This window comes from Vicugna pacos, chromosome 14 (genome assembly GCF_048564905.1).
Source record: "Vicugna pacos chromosome 14, VicPac4, whole genome shotgun sequence".
Taxonomy (NCBI): Eukaryota; Metazoa; Chordata; class Mammalia; order Artiodactyla; family Camelidae; genus Vicugna; species Vicugna pacos.
In genome coordinates, this window is record NC_133000.1 from 72,202,832 (window position 1) to 72,219,205 (window position 16,374).

Sequence of the window (16,374 nt, forward strand, 5' to 3'; positions counted from 1 at the left end):
ACTGCATTTAGGAAAACAGCACATGTAACTTCAATGACCTGTTCATTTTTCTTGTGTTTTTTTTTTTTTTTTTGGCTACCCAGTAAGCATCTTACTTGGTTTTTTAAAATCTCCTTAAATAGTATGGAATTTGATTAGAATTTAGGTTTTTTCCCCATGTTCTTAAAGGTGTATAAGGTAAGATCTTACGTAAAGATGACCCCGTTTAGAACTATGTCTAGGTAATTAAAGTAGGAACTTCTGAAAAGTTAAGTTTACTGGTAAAGGAGCCAGGCGCTGTGATTCCATCCAGCTTGTGGATGTTACATTTAGAAACCCGTGTTTGCCTGGTGTACGTGGCAAGGGCAGAGCTTGTCCTAGATGCACAGGCAACACTGTGAGAGAATGTTGTTCATGCTGACCGAGTTCTGCCTTTTTAGTTTCCCAGAGTCTCCGCCTGGCCCCTGACTTCAGTCCTTAGTGTCCTGCCGGGCTTTGGTTACTTGTAACACTTTCTGGAGGACTTTCCTGTGCTGTAGTTGGCTCCTTAGTTTCTTAAGGTATCACAACCCTCGTTTTACAGGAACGAAACGCAGCCTAGCTCACTAGTTCTCACCGTTAAACACATGAACGCCGGCCACGGATCTGCTGTTGGGCTTTTTAAGAAATACTGATGTGTGAACCCATCTCCAGAGGTTGTAGGCTCAGCAGGCCCTGGGGAGCGGGCGTGGACGTGAGAGCCTCGGGGCTGGGGTAAACAGAAAGGCCGACCTGGCCGTGTGGCCAGGCTGCTTGGCTGGTAGGGGCCAGGCTGGGCTGCGGGCCTGTCTCTGGACCCGAGTCAGGTGCTCCTCCTGCCGCTGCGGGCGGCCTTGCTGCCTGGCCTGCCTGGAGGGGAGGTGCCCTCTGCTTCGGGGTTGCAGCTGCTCGCCTTGCACTTGCGTCTGTCGTTAGGTAAGCTGTCAACACCTGCGAACTAACGTGTGTCTTCAGTGGCCACGGGTGAGCCAGAGAAGGCGGCTTCCGGTCGGGGGTGCTTCCCCGGTTGTTTAGTTGTGCTTGAGCCCGCGGAAGGCCGTCCCCTCGTCTGCAGGACGGCTTGGGAGGGAGCGTTCTGACTTCTCTCCCAGGGCTTTCAGTAGGGCTTTGTCTTGGGGGCTTGTTTTGCAGGGTGAGGGGTAGACTTGTTCACGTCACAGATGTGTCTTGGCTGCCTTTGATGTCTTATTTTCCACTTGTTTTTAACATTTGTGTCTGTTAGCTAACAATCATTACTTTCTGAGACCTCTCTCCCTGTGTCACCATTAGTGGCACTTGGCATCTTAGAGTAATTTTTCACAGAAAACCGAGTTTTATCACTTCCCAGGAATCGTGGTGTCGAGCAGGTCATCCTTGGTGGGCGCTGAGCGGTCAGCGGGGCGTGCTCTCCCACCGTGGTCTGGACCTGTCGTGAAGGTCTCTTGTCTTGGACTTTCAGGGTCTTTCTTACTGCCTGGTGGTTGCCAGTGAAATCCCATTGCTGCTTTGGCAGGCGTGCATCACAGCGGCCTGAACCCCGCCTGCAAAGGGGGCGGCGTGCATGTGGCGCTTAGGACAGTTTTAGGTGCTGAGTATGTAGTAGCTGTTACCATCATAAGTATCATTCTGTTTGGTAGTTTGAATACATTGTTACGTATTTCCAAAAAAATCTGTCCCCACATTCATTATATACGATTCAGGAAATAGAGAAATGTAAGAAGAAAATAATTGTATAATAATGCCGTCTAGAGATAAGCAGTGTTAAAATAGTATATATTTGTCTGTCTTTCCCCCTTTGCACATAGGTAAATATGTTTTTAGAATATCCATGACATCATAGGGTACATACTGTTTTATGACCTGCTTTAACTAGATGCAGACTGTTTTCTCACGTTAAATAACTGTCTACTTATTTTTAACAGCTTCCTTGTGGTTTGTGGTACTGATCCCCATCGTTGTTTCTAAGTTTTTAGTGCTGTGAACAGTGAACAGTGTGATGGACATTTCTGTACAACATCTTTCATCCTTGATTATCTCTCGAGGAGAGAGTCCCTGCAAGGCGGTGCGTTAGGTCAGAGGTGGGGCGTGCGAGGGTTTGAGCACTGCCGCCCATGGTCTCCGCGACGGCGTCCCCCCTTGCTAGGAGCAGGGGACACGGGCGCCCTTTGCAGTCCGCCCTGTGACTGCCTGTGCCTGTCGTGTTTGTCTCTTCCCTCAGGAAAATGGAAACCTTCCAGATACATGTTTTCTTTTTTCCCTCTTGTATCGTCGGCAGTGCCCACATTTCTGGGTACACAGTAAACCAAAGCAAGTGTGACCCGCTCAGGATTTCCTGCATTGGACTTTTGAAGGAGGATGTGAAAGAAAAGCTGCCAGAATAGGAAACACAAGTTGAAAACCTCAGACACTCGCAGTGCTGCCTTCCAGCTTGCTCTGGCCAGGGGCAGCCTGGGGCCGCCGGTACCAGAGGGAACTTGGGCTGGAAGCGTCTCGAGGCTGTTTGCAAAGGTGCCAGTTTCCCTTTGTGGGAGTGATGAAGTTTTCATTTTCTCTTTAATGTTGAGAGAGAGCGCGGAGGGGTGCCTGGCGGGCTCTCCGGTGTTGCCATCAGCTGGCCTGTGGGCTGAGGAGTCAGGGTGAGGCTTTGAAAAGGAAATTGCATTATGTATTTCTGAAATGCTCGTCTGTCCTGTGTGTTTCTGAAGGACAAATTCTTTTATTAAACTTCTTTGTCTTCTCAGTTCTCTTCTAGATTTTTAGCTAAGGTTGTGATTGAGATTTCATACAAAAGAATATTTAAGAATACTGTTAAAGTAACTAGAATGTGTTCATGTGTAAACTTAAAACTTCCTGATGCAGGTCTAAGAACTAATTGAAACAAGGCAAAATACACAGTCCTTTCCCGGGGGATGAGCAGCCCCACCCAGGTACCGCCTTCCACCTAGGTTCAGGCAGAGGGACAGTTAAGCTGTTTGCACAGCTCTGTGTTGAGGGTGTGCTTGAGGCCACACAGCGGTCTGTCTTCTTAGCTAGCCACCTTCTGTCCTCCTGACTCTGCGGTGAGCTGGGAATGGCAGGTAGGTAATGACGTAGTGCTTATTGACTGACAACTGAATAAGCTTTTGAGGACAGTTTAATTCATGTCTTTGCCAGAACTTACCTTTTAAGAAAGTTGAGGTAAGTTAAGTAATAAGTCATTTGGGAGATGGAATGAGTAACTGTTCTCCAAACATCGTATTGGTACTTACAAGCAGAGAAATTGAGATTGTAATTCTAACTTTTCCTGGCAGAGTGTGCACCTTGCCCCCATCTTGCACTGCAGAGCCTGGCCTGCTGTCCTGTGGGGTGCGTGGTCAGTCTCCTCCCTATACAGGCTGCGTTTCCCTCGTTGCCAGACCTTCCCTTCACCGCAGGTCTTTGGGTGTCTCAATGTCTAGACCAGACATTTCTGTCCAACAGGAAAATGCTGTGAGCATGTTTGTTACTTTAACTTTCTTAGTAACTACATTAAAAAAATAAGAAACATGAATTTAATAAGATGTTATCTTTAAGCCAGTATACCCATAATGTCGTTATTACAACATGTAGTTAAAAATATTTATGAAATTGTTTCTTTGGTTTTTCACATTAAGTCTTTAAAATCTGGTATGTATTTCTCAGACTCATAGTGTCTGTCTGAATTGGCCTTCATTTCAAGTGCTCAAGCGCTCACAGGCAGCTGGCCCTCACATTGGACAGTGCCACTCCGGGTCATGGAGAGGATGGGGAATGCAGTGCTTTTGACACTGAAGGTGACTAACATTGGTTCTGCACAGAGTATGTGCCTGGGCGCCTCACGTGGACTGTTTGGTTCAGTCCTCCCAGACGGCCTGCAGAGAGGGTGGCGCTCTCCCCATTTTGCAGGTGAGCAGACTGAGACATGAGGTGTTTAGGGGTCCTGAGTTGTGCACAGCCCAGCAAGTGAGGGTGTGAGGATTTGAACTCAGGTCCTGCAGCCCTGCAGACTGCGTTCTGTCAGGCAGGCTGTGCCTGGACTGACTAGGTGAACTAACGCTGTGAGGCAGCGCCGCTGGACCGACTCGTGGCAAGGAGGTCTCAGGAGAACTTGGCTGGTGGCAGGGCTGGCCTCGTGGGCGTGTGACATGGCCCCGCACTTGGTTTAATGCTGTGCTCTCCCCTTCAAAATCCTTAAGAACTTTTGAACAAGGAGCTCTGAGTTTTCAGTCTGTGCTGGACCGTGCAAATTGGTAGTTGGTCTCAGCTAGTGGCATTGTTCTTAGAGGTGTACGAGAGGTGACGAGAATAAGCAGCACTTTCTGGGTGATTATCATGTCCTGGGCCCTGGTCCTAAGACGTGGACTAACTCGCTCAACCTCCAGGCGACTCTGTTGTGTTAGGTTGTATCCTGATTCCAGTGTTGTGATTGGAAGACTAAGGTGCTGGGGAGCAGGGCGCTTGCCCCAGGCCCAGGGCTGGTGAAGGTGGAGTAGCCCGCCACCCTGCCTCGTCAGGATTCCGGAACAGTGTCGGTCCTTAGGAGACTTCCCGAAGGGATGCAGGAATAGAGGTAGGTGGGATTAAGTGTGAAAAGGGAGGAGTGTAGGTGGCTCAGATACTTAAGCTCCTCTCTTGTGTCATGTTCGTGAGGCTGAAGTCCCAGACGTGGTCCCAGGTGGACTGGGCCGGCCTGGTGGACTGTGGCCCAGCTGGGAGGAGGCGGAGGAGTAAGGTGCGGCGCAACGTCCCAGCCCACGTCCATCCCACCGCCAGGGAGCGCCTCTGCTGCGAAGTCAAGACAGCATCATCTCTCGTGCACCAAACGTCAGCCCGGCTTCCAGGGAGCCGCCGCCCCACCTGCCCACCAGCACGACAGCAAGTACTGCGGCCTCAGGGTTTGCTTCTCCAAAGAGTCGTTTCAAGAAAGGCACCCTCCAGCGCGGGCTGGTGGGTGCGGAGCAGAACTGCTGGGGTTTGGGGGAGGACCCTTGGAGGAGCTGGAAGCAGTCTCTGCACTGTCTGGCTCTCCCACGCCTCCGTGAAGGCGACTTAGCCAAGGCTGGGTGCTGGGCTGGGTACACGTCCGGTTCCTGCAGAGCCGGGACCGCAGTGCTTGGGGAGCTTCTGCCTTCTCACCCAGCTGCCGGTTAGAGGCAGGACTCAGCCTGGACGAGAAACCTCCAGGGCACTGTGAGCACTCGGGGCCTGCTTGTCCTCATGCTGGCACGCAGGAGCGCTCAGTTTAAGTACGTGTTGAGCACATGAGACTGTGATGGATGGGATGGTCCTGAAGTTTAGTTCACGTGACGCATTTGAATGATTGTGGCTCCTTCCTTGGAAGCTCACATTGCAGTGGTTTGATGTGTCATTTGGACGTGCTTTCTGGGGATGGACTGTCCTTCTGCAGGGAGGATGGTCCCAGCCATGGCCAGCGCGGAGGAGGGGACAGCGTGTGGGACAGATACATTCAGGGCATCCCGTTGGGCTTCGAAGGTCGCCTCCTTTACTCTTGGGGTCTCCACTCTGGGACAGACCTCAGTTTGGATGTCCATGAACAGGGTTTGTGTGAGGGTGTGTTCCCAGAGAATGTCTGGAAAGGTCCAGGGGAGACAAGGACCCGTAGCCCTATAGGGACTCAGTTTCTTCATCTGTAAAAATGCAGATTTTGAAGAGGATAATCCCCAGGTCATGCCGCTCTGTGGTCATGTGAGAGGCGGCCAGCAGGGCGCTGCAGCGTCTGTCAGTTTATCACTGCTGGTGACGGTCAGGCTGTTGTTTGGCAGGACATTTACTTTTAGAATTCTAGCTGTTGCGCCTTTCCACAGCTGTTAGGTTTGTCTGGGTGCTTCCCTCTCCCCGGAGCTTCTTCACAAAAGGAGGTCAGAGAGTCCCCACAGACGTGGCCGGGAGGCGGCGCGTCGGCCCGTTTCCTGCTCTGTGTCACTTAGCGAATCCACGGAGCCCGAAGGCCAGTTCGGAGACGCGGAGTGACGTTCCAGTCGTTCTGGACCATTTGGAAGAAGCCTGGAACACCTGTTGTGTATCCTGGGGAGTGAGGTTGGCTCCGGCGTGGCCCTGTGGTGTGTAAGCCCACTGCCACTTCATCGCGCCGGGAGGGGAGACGGCCCTAGAAGCGCTTTCTCCAGCTGAACAGGCAGCCTTTCGTTCTCATCCAGTGACTGCAGGAGGGCAGCTCAAGGGATGGGTCACCCTGCTCCTTGCTCCGATCCTCGCGGGGCCGCCTTGCCTGTGGCCAAGCCCACGGGAGGTGGCCTGGGGCCTGGCTGTTCACCTTTCCCAGGGACGCTCTTGGGCATCTTTATCGCCGAGAATTTCAGAATCAGAGAGGACCCTGAGCCCGGCTCGACCCTGCACTTAGCGAGTTTCTCTAGCTCTGGTGTGAGAGGAGAAACTGAGCATGTCCTGCGGAGAGTGGAATGGAAATCATCACTTTCTTTCCCCGGCCTCTGATGGGGTGACATGTCAGCAGCGTGTCCAGAGCTTTCTCCGACTCCTGCCCTGGGTACAGGGGATCTCCTCAGGCCACACGGTGGTGGGAGGCTGTGGGAGAGTCTGGGGAAGGCAGGCATCTGTGCGTCGGAGAAAGCCCAGTGCTGCTCTGTTTCCTGCCCCTTGTCCCTCTACAGAGTCTTTCTCCTGTGCAAATGGCCACAGCTCCTTGGTGTCCTGGAACCAGCTCAGGTAGAGCAGCTGCCATTGTGGGGCTGCGTTCTGCACGTGCCAGGCTCCCCGCATTCATGCCCACTGCTCTGGGGTGGCTCTGCCGGCCACACAGCCCCTCGTCAGCCTCGGACACGTCACCGGTCCTGAGTCGGGGGAAGAAGTGGGTTTCTATGTATGAAACATGTGCTGTCTTGAGTCCATTAGGTCACATGCGCGTTTTTCATTTTGCATCCAAACAGGCGTCTCCAGTGTTGGCCCGCTGGTGGGAAGAGCCCTGCAGCGGGGGTCTGGGTTTCTTTTCTCCAGGAAGGCCTTGTGAAAAATGGGACAGTGTCGGTGGTGACTGCTGCGTGGGGACAGTGTGACTCTGGGACTCAGGTGCACATGCAGTCTTGAGAGTCCTCAGGTGGTGTGACTGCCTGCTTCTCTGTCCATAGGAAGTTCTGGTCACTTGGGGTTGCACCTTTTGACCTCATTCTTCTATTTCCCGTTTCTCACCTTTTTTAAGTCTAGTTAAACAGATTTCTTTGAGTGTCTTTTAGTTTTCACTTTTCTATTTTCATTTAAAAACAAATTAAGAAAATCCCCATTGGTCTTAGGGGAAAGGAACCCCCTTTCTCCCTGACACTTCCCTGTTGGTCTTGGAGGAAGGGGATCCCCTTTTCCTGACAGACACTTTCCTGTTGGCCTTGCAGGAAGGCAGAGCCCCCTTTGCTTCTTGCCTTAAAGCAGTTTGTGTCCCTGGGGAGTTCTCTTAAGTCCTGGGAACCAGCAAGAGGATAGGTTCCCAGTGAGCAGTTACAAAGCAAAACAAGTCCCAGGCCTTTCAGACCGTATTTAGATGTGAGGTCTGCATTTAGTGAGTTTAAGCAAATAACTTTCTAGCCAGAGTACGCATTTCTGACCTAATTTCTGTTGTTCTCTGTTGGGTGTTGTCTCTGGTGGTTTCTGGAAGCTGCCTGGCCCTTGGCGTGGGGAGCGGTGCGGTCTGACTTCCCACGGCCGCTGGCCTCCCGCTTCACTCTGAGGCCGGTGAAGTGGGTGCGCGTGCTCTGCAGGAGGGCTTACGGTAGATGGGGTGGTACCCGGGAGGGTTGCAGTGTGGAGCTTTACGCATAGTGACCCCAGCACCCCTTGGAGAGTATCTGATTTGTTTGGTGTCTAAAGCTGACCCAGTGGGTCCTTTCCATGAGGGTTTGGTGCAGGCAAGAGCGATCTGGCTGGGAGAGGGAGCTGCGTGAGTTCCCCAGGCTTGCAGAAGAGCCTAGAAGGCTGCCTAGCTTGGGGAAAGCAGAGGGAAGTCCCCTCGTCTCCAGCCTGTGCGTTGCCAAAGCAGGCCAGCCTAGCTGTGCGGGAGCCTGGGGAGCTTGGCGTGGCAGCGACTGACGCGACAGGGGCCTGTTGGGGGTGCTCGTTTGAGTCCTTGTTCCCAGACAGCTTTGTGGGAAAGCTCTGGATGAAGGGCGAGATGCTTCCGAGTCTGCTGAAGAGGGAGGCAGGGGTGCTGAGGGGACCCGAGAGCACCTCGTAATCTGCCCCTCCCCCGCTTTGTTGTGAAAAATCGACACCTGGCAGGAAGGTGGGGAGGCCAGTGTAAACGCCCCGTGCCTCCCTGCCGCCCTTGCGTAGACCTTCAGCCCGCGTGCAGGCCTCGCGGCACTCAGCACGGCGGCCGTCTGGGGGGCGCCTCCTCCTGCGCGGCCGCGCCCCCGCAGGCGCCTCCTTCCTGAGATCCCGTCTAGGTGCGTCCGGTGGTCTCCAGGTCAGCTGCGTGGCTTTTCCTTCTTTAAATGTGGGCCCCAAACCAGGGTCGCGCATGGCATTCAGTTTGTTGTGTCTCGTTCGTCTCCTGAGTTTCCACCACTGTTACCCTTTATGACTTCAGGGTTTTGAAGAATTGAGGCTTGTTGTCATGTCGGCCCCGCAGTCTGGGCAGGATCTGGTTCACGTCAGGCGTTTTAGGCACGAGCGCTGCACACGTGATGTTCCGTGTCCCCGTGGGTCAGACCAGAAGGCACTTGATGCAGACGATGCCATGCTGCCGGTGCAGAGTTCCCTCACGTGGCTAGGGTGGCGCCCACCAGCTCTCTCCGCTGTAGAGGGGCCCTTTCTCCTAGGACTTCGCACATGCTCTGTGGGCTGGGGCCCAGAGCCTTTTTGCCTGATGCTCCTAGCAACCCCTGACAGTCCTTCCTGAGTAGTTACTGTCACGGTGGGAGCCAGGTGGTACTGGGGCCTTCGGCATGAGGCTGCCGCTGGGGCCTCAGGAAGGGACATTTGAGGGTAGTGTTGGGCATCTAAGCCTGCAAGTTGTGTGCATTTGGCATGTGGACAAGGAGAAGACGTTCCTTCTGCTTTCCAGAGTCCGAAGACTGTATCGCATCACTTGTGAGCTTCGTCATTCTCTCCTGAGCTCTGCACTGCCTTTATGCTAGCTTCCCAGGCTTTTTACAGATACCGTGCATTTTACAGACTGAAGGTTTGTGGCGACTGTCAGTGGAGCAAGTCTGTCAGCGCTATTTTTCTAACAGCATTTGCTCACTTCATGTCTCTTGTCACATTTTTTATAATTCTCGCAATATTTCATACTTTTCCATTATTATTATATTTGTGATGGTGATCTGCGATCTTTGTTACCCTTGTAATTGTCTTGGGGCATCCCAAATCATGCCCATATAAGATGGGGAAACTTACAAATGTGTGTTCTCACTGCTCGCCCTACCAGCCGGTCCCCCATCGCTCCCTCTCCTTGGGCCTGCCTCTTCCCTGAGACACAGTGTTGAAATTAGGCCAATTAATAACCCCACAATGGCTTCTGAGTGCCCAAGTGAAAGGAAGTCACACATCTCTCACCTTCAGTTGAAAACTGGAAATGATTCTGCTTAGTGAAGAAGGCTTGTCGAAAGCTGAGATGGGCAGAAAGTGAGGCCTCTTGTGCCAAACAGCCAAGTTGTGATGGCCAAGGAGGTCTTGAAGGAAATGAAAGGTGGTCCTGTAGCGAACACATGAATGATGAGAAAGCAAAGAGCAAAACAGCCTTATTGCTGATGTGGAGAAAGCTCAAGCAGGCTCGACACTCCCTACGCCAGAGCCTCGTCCAGACCCAGGCCCTGGCGCACTGATTTCTGCGGGGGCTGAGAGGGGGAGGAAGCTGCAGAAGAACTGTTGGAAGCCCGCAGAGGTGGCTGGTTCATGAGGTTGGCGGAAGGAAGCCGCCTCCGTGACATCAAAGTGTGAGGTGGAGCCGCGAGTTCTCCAGGAGATCTAGCTCAGATCATTCACGAAGGTGGTTACACTACACAGCAGATTTTCAGCGCAGGGGAAACAGCCTTGTATTAGAAGACAGCATCTAGGGCTTTCCTCGCGAGAGGGGAGAAGCCAGTGCCTGGCTTCAGGGCTTCACAGGACAGGCTGACCCTCCGCCAGAGGCTCACGCAGCTGCTGACTTCGGGTTGAAGCCAGTGCTCGTTCACCATCTGAACAGCCTGGGAAGTATGCTGACTCCTCTGCCTGTGCTCTGTAAACGGAACAGACATGCCTGATGGCAGCACATCTGTGTACAACAGGGCTTACCGAGTGTTTTAAACCCACTCTTGAGACCTGTTGCTCAGAAAGATTTCTTTCAAACTGTTACTGCTCATTGACAGTGCCGCTGGTCCCCCAGGAGCCCTGGTGGAGACAGACTGTGAGATCAACATTGTTTCCGTGCCTGCATCCTTCCTGCAGCCCAGGGATCAAGGAGGAATTTCGACTTTCAAATCTTATTATTTAGGGAGTACATTTTGTGAGGCTACAGCTGCCATAGACAGTGATTCCTCTGATGGGTCTGGGCAAAGTCAATTGAAAACCCTCTGGAAAGAATTTACCATGGTGGATGTCCTTAAGAACATTCATGATTCATGGGAAGAGGTCAGAATATCAGCACACACAGGAGTTTGAAAGCAGTGGATTCCAGCCCTCGTGGATAACTTTGAGGTTCAGGACTTCGTAGAGGAAGTAACTGCAGTTGTGGTGGAAGCAGCAGGAGAACGAGAATTCGACCTGGGACCTGATGGGGTGGCTGGGCTGCTGCCATCTCAGGATAGAACTTGGATGGCTGAGGAGTTGCTTCTTATGGATGAGCCAAGAAGGTGGTTTCTTGAGATGGAATCCGCTCTGGGTGAAGATGCTGTGAAGACTGTTGAGGTGACGGCAGAGGACTTAGACTTAGAGGCACACTAGCGCAGTTGATGGAGCAGTGGCAGGCTTTGAGAGGATCGACTCCAACTGAGAGACAACTTCTGCTGTGGGTAAGATGCTGTCAGCTAGTCCTGCTTGCTACAGAGGAATCACGAGAGGACGAGTCAATTGGTGTGGCAAACGTCATTGTTGTCTCTCTCATGGTAAGAAGTTGCCCAAGCCGTCAGCAACCACCACTGGAAAAGTCAGCAGCCATCAACATCGAGGCAAGACCCTCCGCCAGCCAAACAGTTATGACTTGCTGAAGGCTCAGATGATGGTTAGCCTTTTTTAGCAATGGAGTATTTTAAAATCAAGGTATGTCCATTGCTTTTTATGTGACGTCCGCCAGATTTTTATTTTAAAATTAAGATATATACATAATGCTATTGCAGGCTTAATAGACTGCGGTGTAGCATAAACATAACTTTCATATGCACTCAGGGACCAGAACATTCATGTGACTGGCTTTATTGTGACATTGGCTTTATTGCGGTAATTTGGAACCAAACCTGCAATATCTCTCAGGTGTGCCTCTAATAGCCTTTAAAACTGCAAATCAGCAGCTTGGTGGTGCCTGCGGGCTGACTGGCTCCTGAGTACCAGGCCAGCCACAGGGTGACGTTGTAAGGTGGGTGCAGTTAGCCCCGGTCCCTGGAGTGGAAGTGAGATGCAGAGCTGAAGTGATGTGCCTGATCGCTGATGTTCACCAAGTGCAGGGCCGATATTTGAATCCAGGTTTGTAAAGATTCCAGAATTTCTAAGTTTAAAACTAAAGATCAGCTGAAAGAAGGGGATGGCAGAGTCTGGTTGGTGGAAGCTCTCCGAGAGGGAGAGGCTGGAGGCAAGCTTGTGGGCCTGGGCGTTTGACCTTTTTAGGGAGCTCTGAACGTAGTGTCTATGATTCATGTATTTTGATTTCTTAATAAGTATGTTAATATAGATTATCTGCACTGTGCAGCTGAAGAGGGAATTAATTGCAGAATGTTAATTTCCTACACATCCCCCCTCATTTTGGGTGTAATGCATAACTCAGTTAAAGCCGTTCAATATAATGATGGATTTATAACTGAATTAAATCAGAACCAGTGGATCAATAGCAACTTTATTTAAAGCTTGAATAAATTCTGTTCTTGTTGCATTTGCTCATTGTTTACCTCTTACTTGACGGCGACTTTACTAAAAATTCAGATTGCACAACAGCTATACGGATTTTGTGTGTGTACTGGTTATGATGTAAAATGCATTTTTGTTGTGGATCATGGTCAGAGTTTGGAGAATGTCAGTCAGATAGAGGTGTTTGAAGGACCAGGACAAGGCACTTAAGAGGGCAGGATGTTTGTGTAGTAAGTATTTTGTGTTGTTCCAACTTTAAATTTGACATCTCTTTACCAGCAGAAGACCTGGAAACTTACCCTCTTGTTTTCCAGCATCTTGCTGGGATCTTAGTTCAGAACCCGGCCCCTGGAAGAGGAGAAGTTAATTTCTTCCATGACTGCAAGTGCTCATAGGATGGCTGCTCCCCTGTTCAGATAGGATGACCTCGTGGGGTCCTTCAGCCAGAGTGCTTATTGGATAGAATGTGTTCTAAAAACTGAAGAGTAAGTTTCATTTCCATATGAATGGGGAACAAGGAAGTGGGTCTCCAGGTGATGTCAGTCAGTCTGTGCAAGATTCATGAGGGTGTTCCTGAACCTTGTCCTGAGGAAGCACACGGTAGCACGTCTGTGCTGGAGGCACCACGCAGCACTGCCTGGCAGGTAAAACCAAACGAAACTGGGATATGAGTCAGTGGCTGTGAGTCCTGCAGCAGGGATGGTAACACGGGGTTGGGGTTTAAAGAAGGGCTCTGGCTGTCCAGGCTGGCCGAGCCCCTGGGTGGGCAGGGCCTGCCGCTGCTTCCTGGTTGGCCCCCGGCTTCGTAAGGTGATTTTGAAGAGTGGAACCAGTGAAATGTCCTGGATTTGATGACCTACCTTAAATGGGAGTTAGAGGGGGATTGTGAATCTGAGTGAAAATGTCTGGTCATAAGCGTAATTTTTCTTGGTTTTGGTTCTCCGTGAAATTGTCTGAACATCTCTGTGGGCGTTTTGATGGCATCTACCCTCAAGTTTCATGTCATGCGCCTTCTGCTCTTCTGTCTTTTCTGATCGCTCAGATTTCCTTTGAACTTTCTGTGCTGCCTGGGGGAAGTTGTATCTGTGAGGCACTGGTTAGTTTATAAAGTGCTTTCTCATTTTATCATTGTAATGGCTAATTCTTACAAAACCCTTTGGATTTGTACCCATAAAGTTGTCCCCTCATCCAGTTCCTCCTCTCCTACTATGCTTCTTTCAGGTTCACGTGAAAGAAAAGGATTTGGCACATTTGACGGTCTCCCAGCTCCCTCACCATCCCTCTGTATCCCAGATTTTACTCATTGTGCTGTTTGGTGATTCATAACTTTTCAGTAGTTAGTTTTATACATAATGAACCGGAAGTGGGTACTTCTTAGACTTTGCTCCTGTCTGGAAAATGAGGAACTCTTTGCGACTCTGTGGGGCCTCGGGGGCACTTTGTTTAGGCCTGCGAGCGTGGGCCATGTTTCCTGTGCTGTTTGGAGGGGAGGTTGCTTACTGTCCAGAAGTTGCCTGTGTGCTGGGCTGCCGCCTCCCTGGTGCTCTGGCCGGAGAAGGCAGGCTTTCCCGGGCTGTTGAGGTCTGCGCCCCTTGGTGTGCCGGGATTGCAGGCTCCTCAGCACCCAGCCAGGGGAGCAGACAGGGAACCCAGAGAGCCTGCTGCTGTGCTATTTCTCAGGTCTTGCAGCTCGTAGTCCGCAAGCCTGTCCTTTTCAGCACTGGCTCGTCTTTCGTCCCTCTTACATGTGGTCTCTCACGTGTAACATCCAGGGCTTTTAGCTGCTCTCAGCTGGAGGAACAGGAGAGTGTCTGCTGCATCTTGTTTGGAGCCGAAGTCACTTGTCCTCTTTACTATTCTGTCAACCGTGGCCTTGGTTCCTCTTCCTGTTTGTGACTGAAGGCCCAGTGGCTGATGTGAATGTGTAGCCGCGCTGGTGGTCCGGGACTGGCCCAGGATGGTGTCGCCGCAGGTTATGGCGGGATGGAGATGGGGTAGTGGTGGGGAGCTGAGGGCGGTTCCCCCCGGGCAGGGTGGAAGGATGGGTCTTTCCTGCATCCTGTTGCCTTGCCCCCTCCAGGTAGGGGGACAGGTGAGAGCCCTCAGGGCATTCCATTCTTGGGTAGAGTTGCCTCTCCAGTTCCTTCTCTCGGTGCCTGTGGGGTGTAGGGGACTGGCAGCACCTCATTCATGTTAGGAATCCCCGCAGGCAGGCAGCAGGCTCTCCTGGTGCGGTCTGGGGCGCTCAGCTACGGGAGGGAGTGGGGGACGGAGTGGCCGCTGCGCTGCGGCCCCGGGCGCTTTTCTCCTGCCCTGGTGCTGGAGGGCTACCCGCTCTTTCCCCGGGCTCTCACGAGTGCTGTGGAGAACCCCTCTCGGATGTTGAGATCCCGTCTACTTCCTGTTCTCAAGAATTCCCTAAGCCTCATCTGCACGGCTCCTGGCCTCTCTGCTCCCTCCTTGAGCACTGCAGTGGATTCCTTCTTTGTTGCTGTTTTTCAAAGCCTGCCTCTTCTGTCATTGCAGTGGAGCCTTGGGAAGGCTGGGAGGAAGTGTGTGTCTGCAGTTTGCCATTGTGAAGCACTGCTCAGAGTTTGAGTTTAGAACTACTTACGTGGAGTATTAAAGTGAACGCACTGTGCTTACTGCCCTTCTGGCTCTGATGCCAGCACCTAACTCACTGTCAGCTGGGAAGTTGTCGTGCACCTGCCCAGACCTTCCTCTTGTGGCCACGGAGTGGCTGCTTTCCCGGGCTCACCTCACTGTCCCTGGGAGACGGACTGGGAGCCCGTTGTGGGCAGGTGGGCTGCTGCGCCTGTGCGGGGCATGGCTGAGCCCAGCCCTCTCCTTGGGTGCTGCGCTGCTTGACGTGTGTGTGTGTGTGGTGGGGGTAGGGAGGGGAGCAGCAGTGACTCACTGGGTTCAGTTCTTTGCTGTCCTCTGGAACCTCTGTTACGCCATCTTGGAGCCTCGTTTTCCCCTTTGTGAAATAGGATTGGCATGAGACCTGCAGCCTGGCACCTCGTGCCTCTTGGACGCTTCGTCCCTCCTCTCCCCGGCCTGGCCGGCCTCCGCTTCCTGGCGGACTCTGTTCGGACGGCTGCTGCTTTGTGGAGGACGGAGACTCAGCAGCCTTTTGGCTGCGTCAGCCGTCTTGCCTTACTTCTCAGAGCTTCGTTCTCCCTCCCCCTCAGCCTTCTTGGGAACCACTTAAAATATTGTTGTACAGGTGGTCCCTGTCCTGGGGTTTTGGGTGTTGATTACAGGGGCATCCACAAAATGATTTCATTGTCATTTTAAACTGAAAGAAACTGGGAGCACGTTGGGTGAAAGGCTGTGTCCTGACAGAATCCAGCGTCAGACTTTAATTTTATCTCTAGGGTGTAGGTGTAGGTGGAATGAAATACAAAATCCACAGAAGCCAAGGAGGCAAAAATTCCCCGCTGGAGCTCTGTTCTTCACATAGTTCCAACAATATGGACCATTTGCATTAAACTTAAAGAGCACAACTTATTTAAGATTCATCTTGTTCTGAAATCACGAATTCCATTTGACAGTGTGATAGGACGAGATTGTATTTTTAAACTTCAAGAACCACACTCCAGAACTGTGCTAAAAGTAATGATTTCTTGTGTCAAAAATAGCTTCCTCATAAACTCAGTGGAGGAGCTGACCTGGCTGGTTGCACTTGGAGTATGAAGGCTGCGTAAGTTGAGAAGGTGCTTTGCCGGCCTTGGTTGTGGGGGTCTCTCTGTTAGTGCCGAGGCGGTGGAAAGGCTTCTCCACGTTGCGGGGCATTTTGTCCTTGGGTGCATCACGGAGTGCATCGTTGGTGATGTCATTCAGGTGTGAGCCATCTACTTTTGCTCCTGTGTCGGGGAGGTGAGGTGGGTCAGGTGCTGTGGCTGGTGATGTCCGGGGGTCCGTGCAGCCAGGTTGCCGTGAGTGGGGAGAGGATGTGTGCAAGCGGCTGTGGTGGCAGAGCCCCCTGCTGTGCCATCCCTGATGGAGTCCGTCGGGCTGCTCTGGTTGGTCCTGGTGCTGCGTGGCCCCCCACTGTGCACTGGGAGTCACACGCGGGCACAGGTTTTCCAGAAGGCGCCAGTCTTGTGTCGCCTGGGGCGGGTGCAGCCCCTTGTTGCTCTGTCCCTTGCTGTGTGGCTGGGACTCGAGCGGGGCTGGCAGGTGCAGCTGAGGGGATGGTCTTGTTGGCTGAGCTCCGGGGCTGCCGGCAGTTCTGTGGCCCCATGAGGAAGGGCAGTCCTGAGGCTGCGGCCCACACTGAGGAAAGCAGGGTCAGGGGATGGCCTGGAGCCTCTGAGTCTGTGCATGTGGTTCTTGCCCTTCTTAACTTGCTGGTTG

The 16,374-nt window shown here is 52.3% G+C and overlaps 1 protein-coding gene across 15 annotated transcripts in view; it reads left to right on the forward strand.

The window, feature by feature from the left end:
- The window catches only part of ARHGEF7 (Rho guanine nucleotide exchange factor 7), a 101,701-nt gene that overhangs the window by 26,904 nt on the left and 58,423 nt on the right, over positions 1-16,374 (forward strand). For 6 of the 15 annotated variants that reach the window (XM_072976540.1, XM_072976535.1, XM_072976538.1 and 3 more), the window contains exon 3: positions 4,768-4,941. The exons of 8 other annotated variants lie outside the window; for them this stretch is intronic. In XM_072976540.1, the coding sequence (XP_072832641.1) occupies positions 4,768-4,941 (174 nt within the window). Of the gene's footprint in view, positions 1-4,767; positions 4,942-16,374 lie in introns of those variants that run through there. One more of the 15 variants, XM_072976550.1, reaches the window with a different exon arrangement.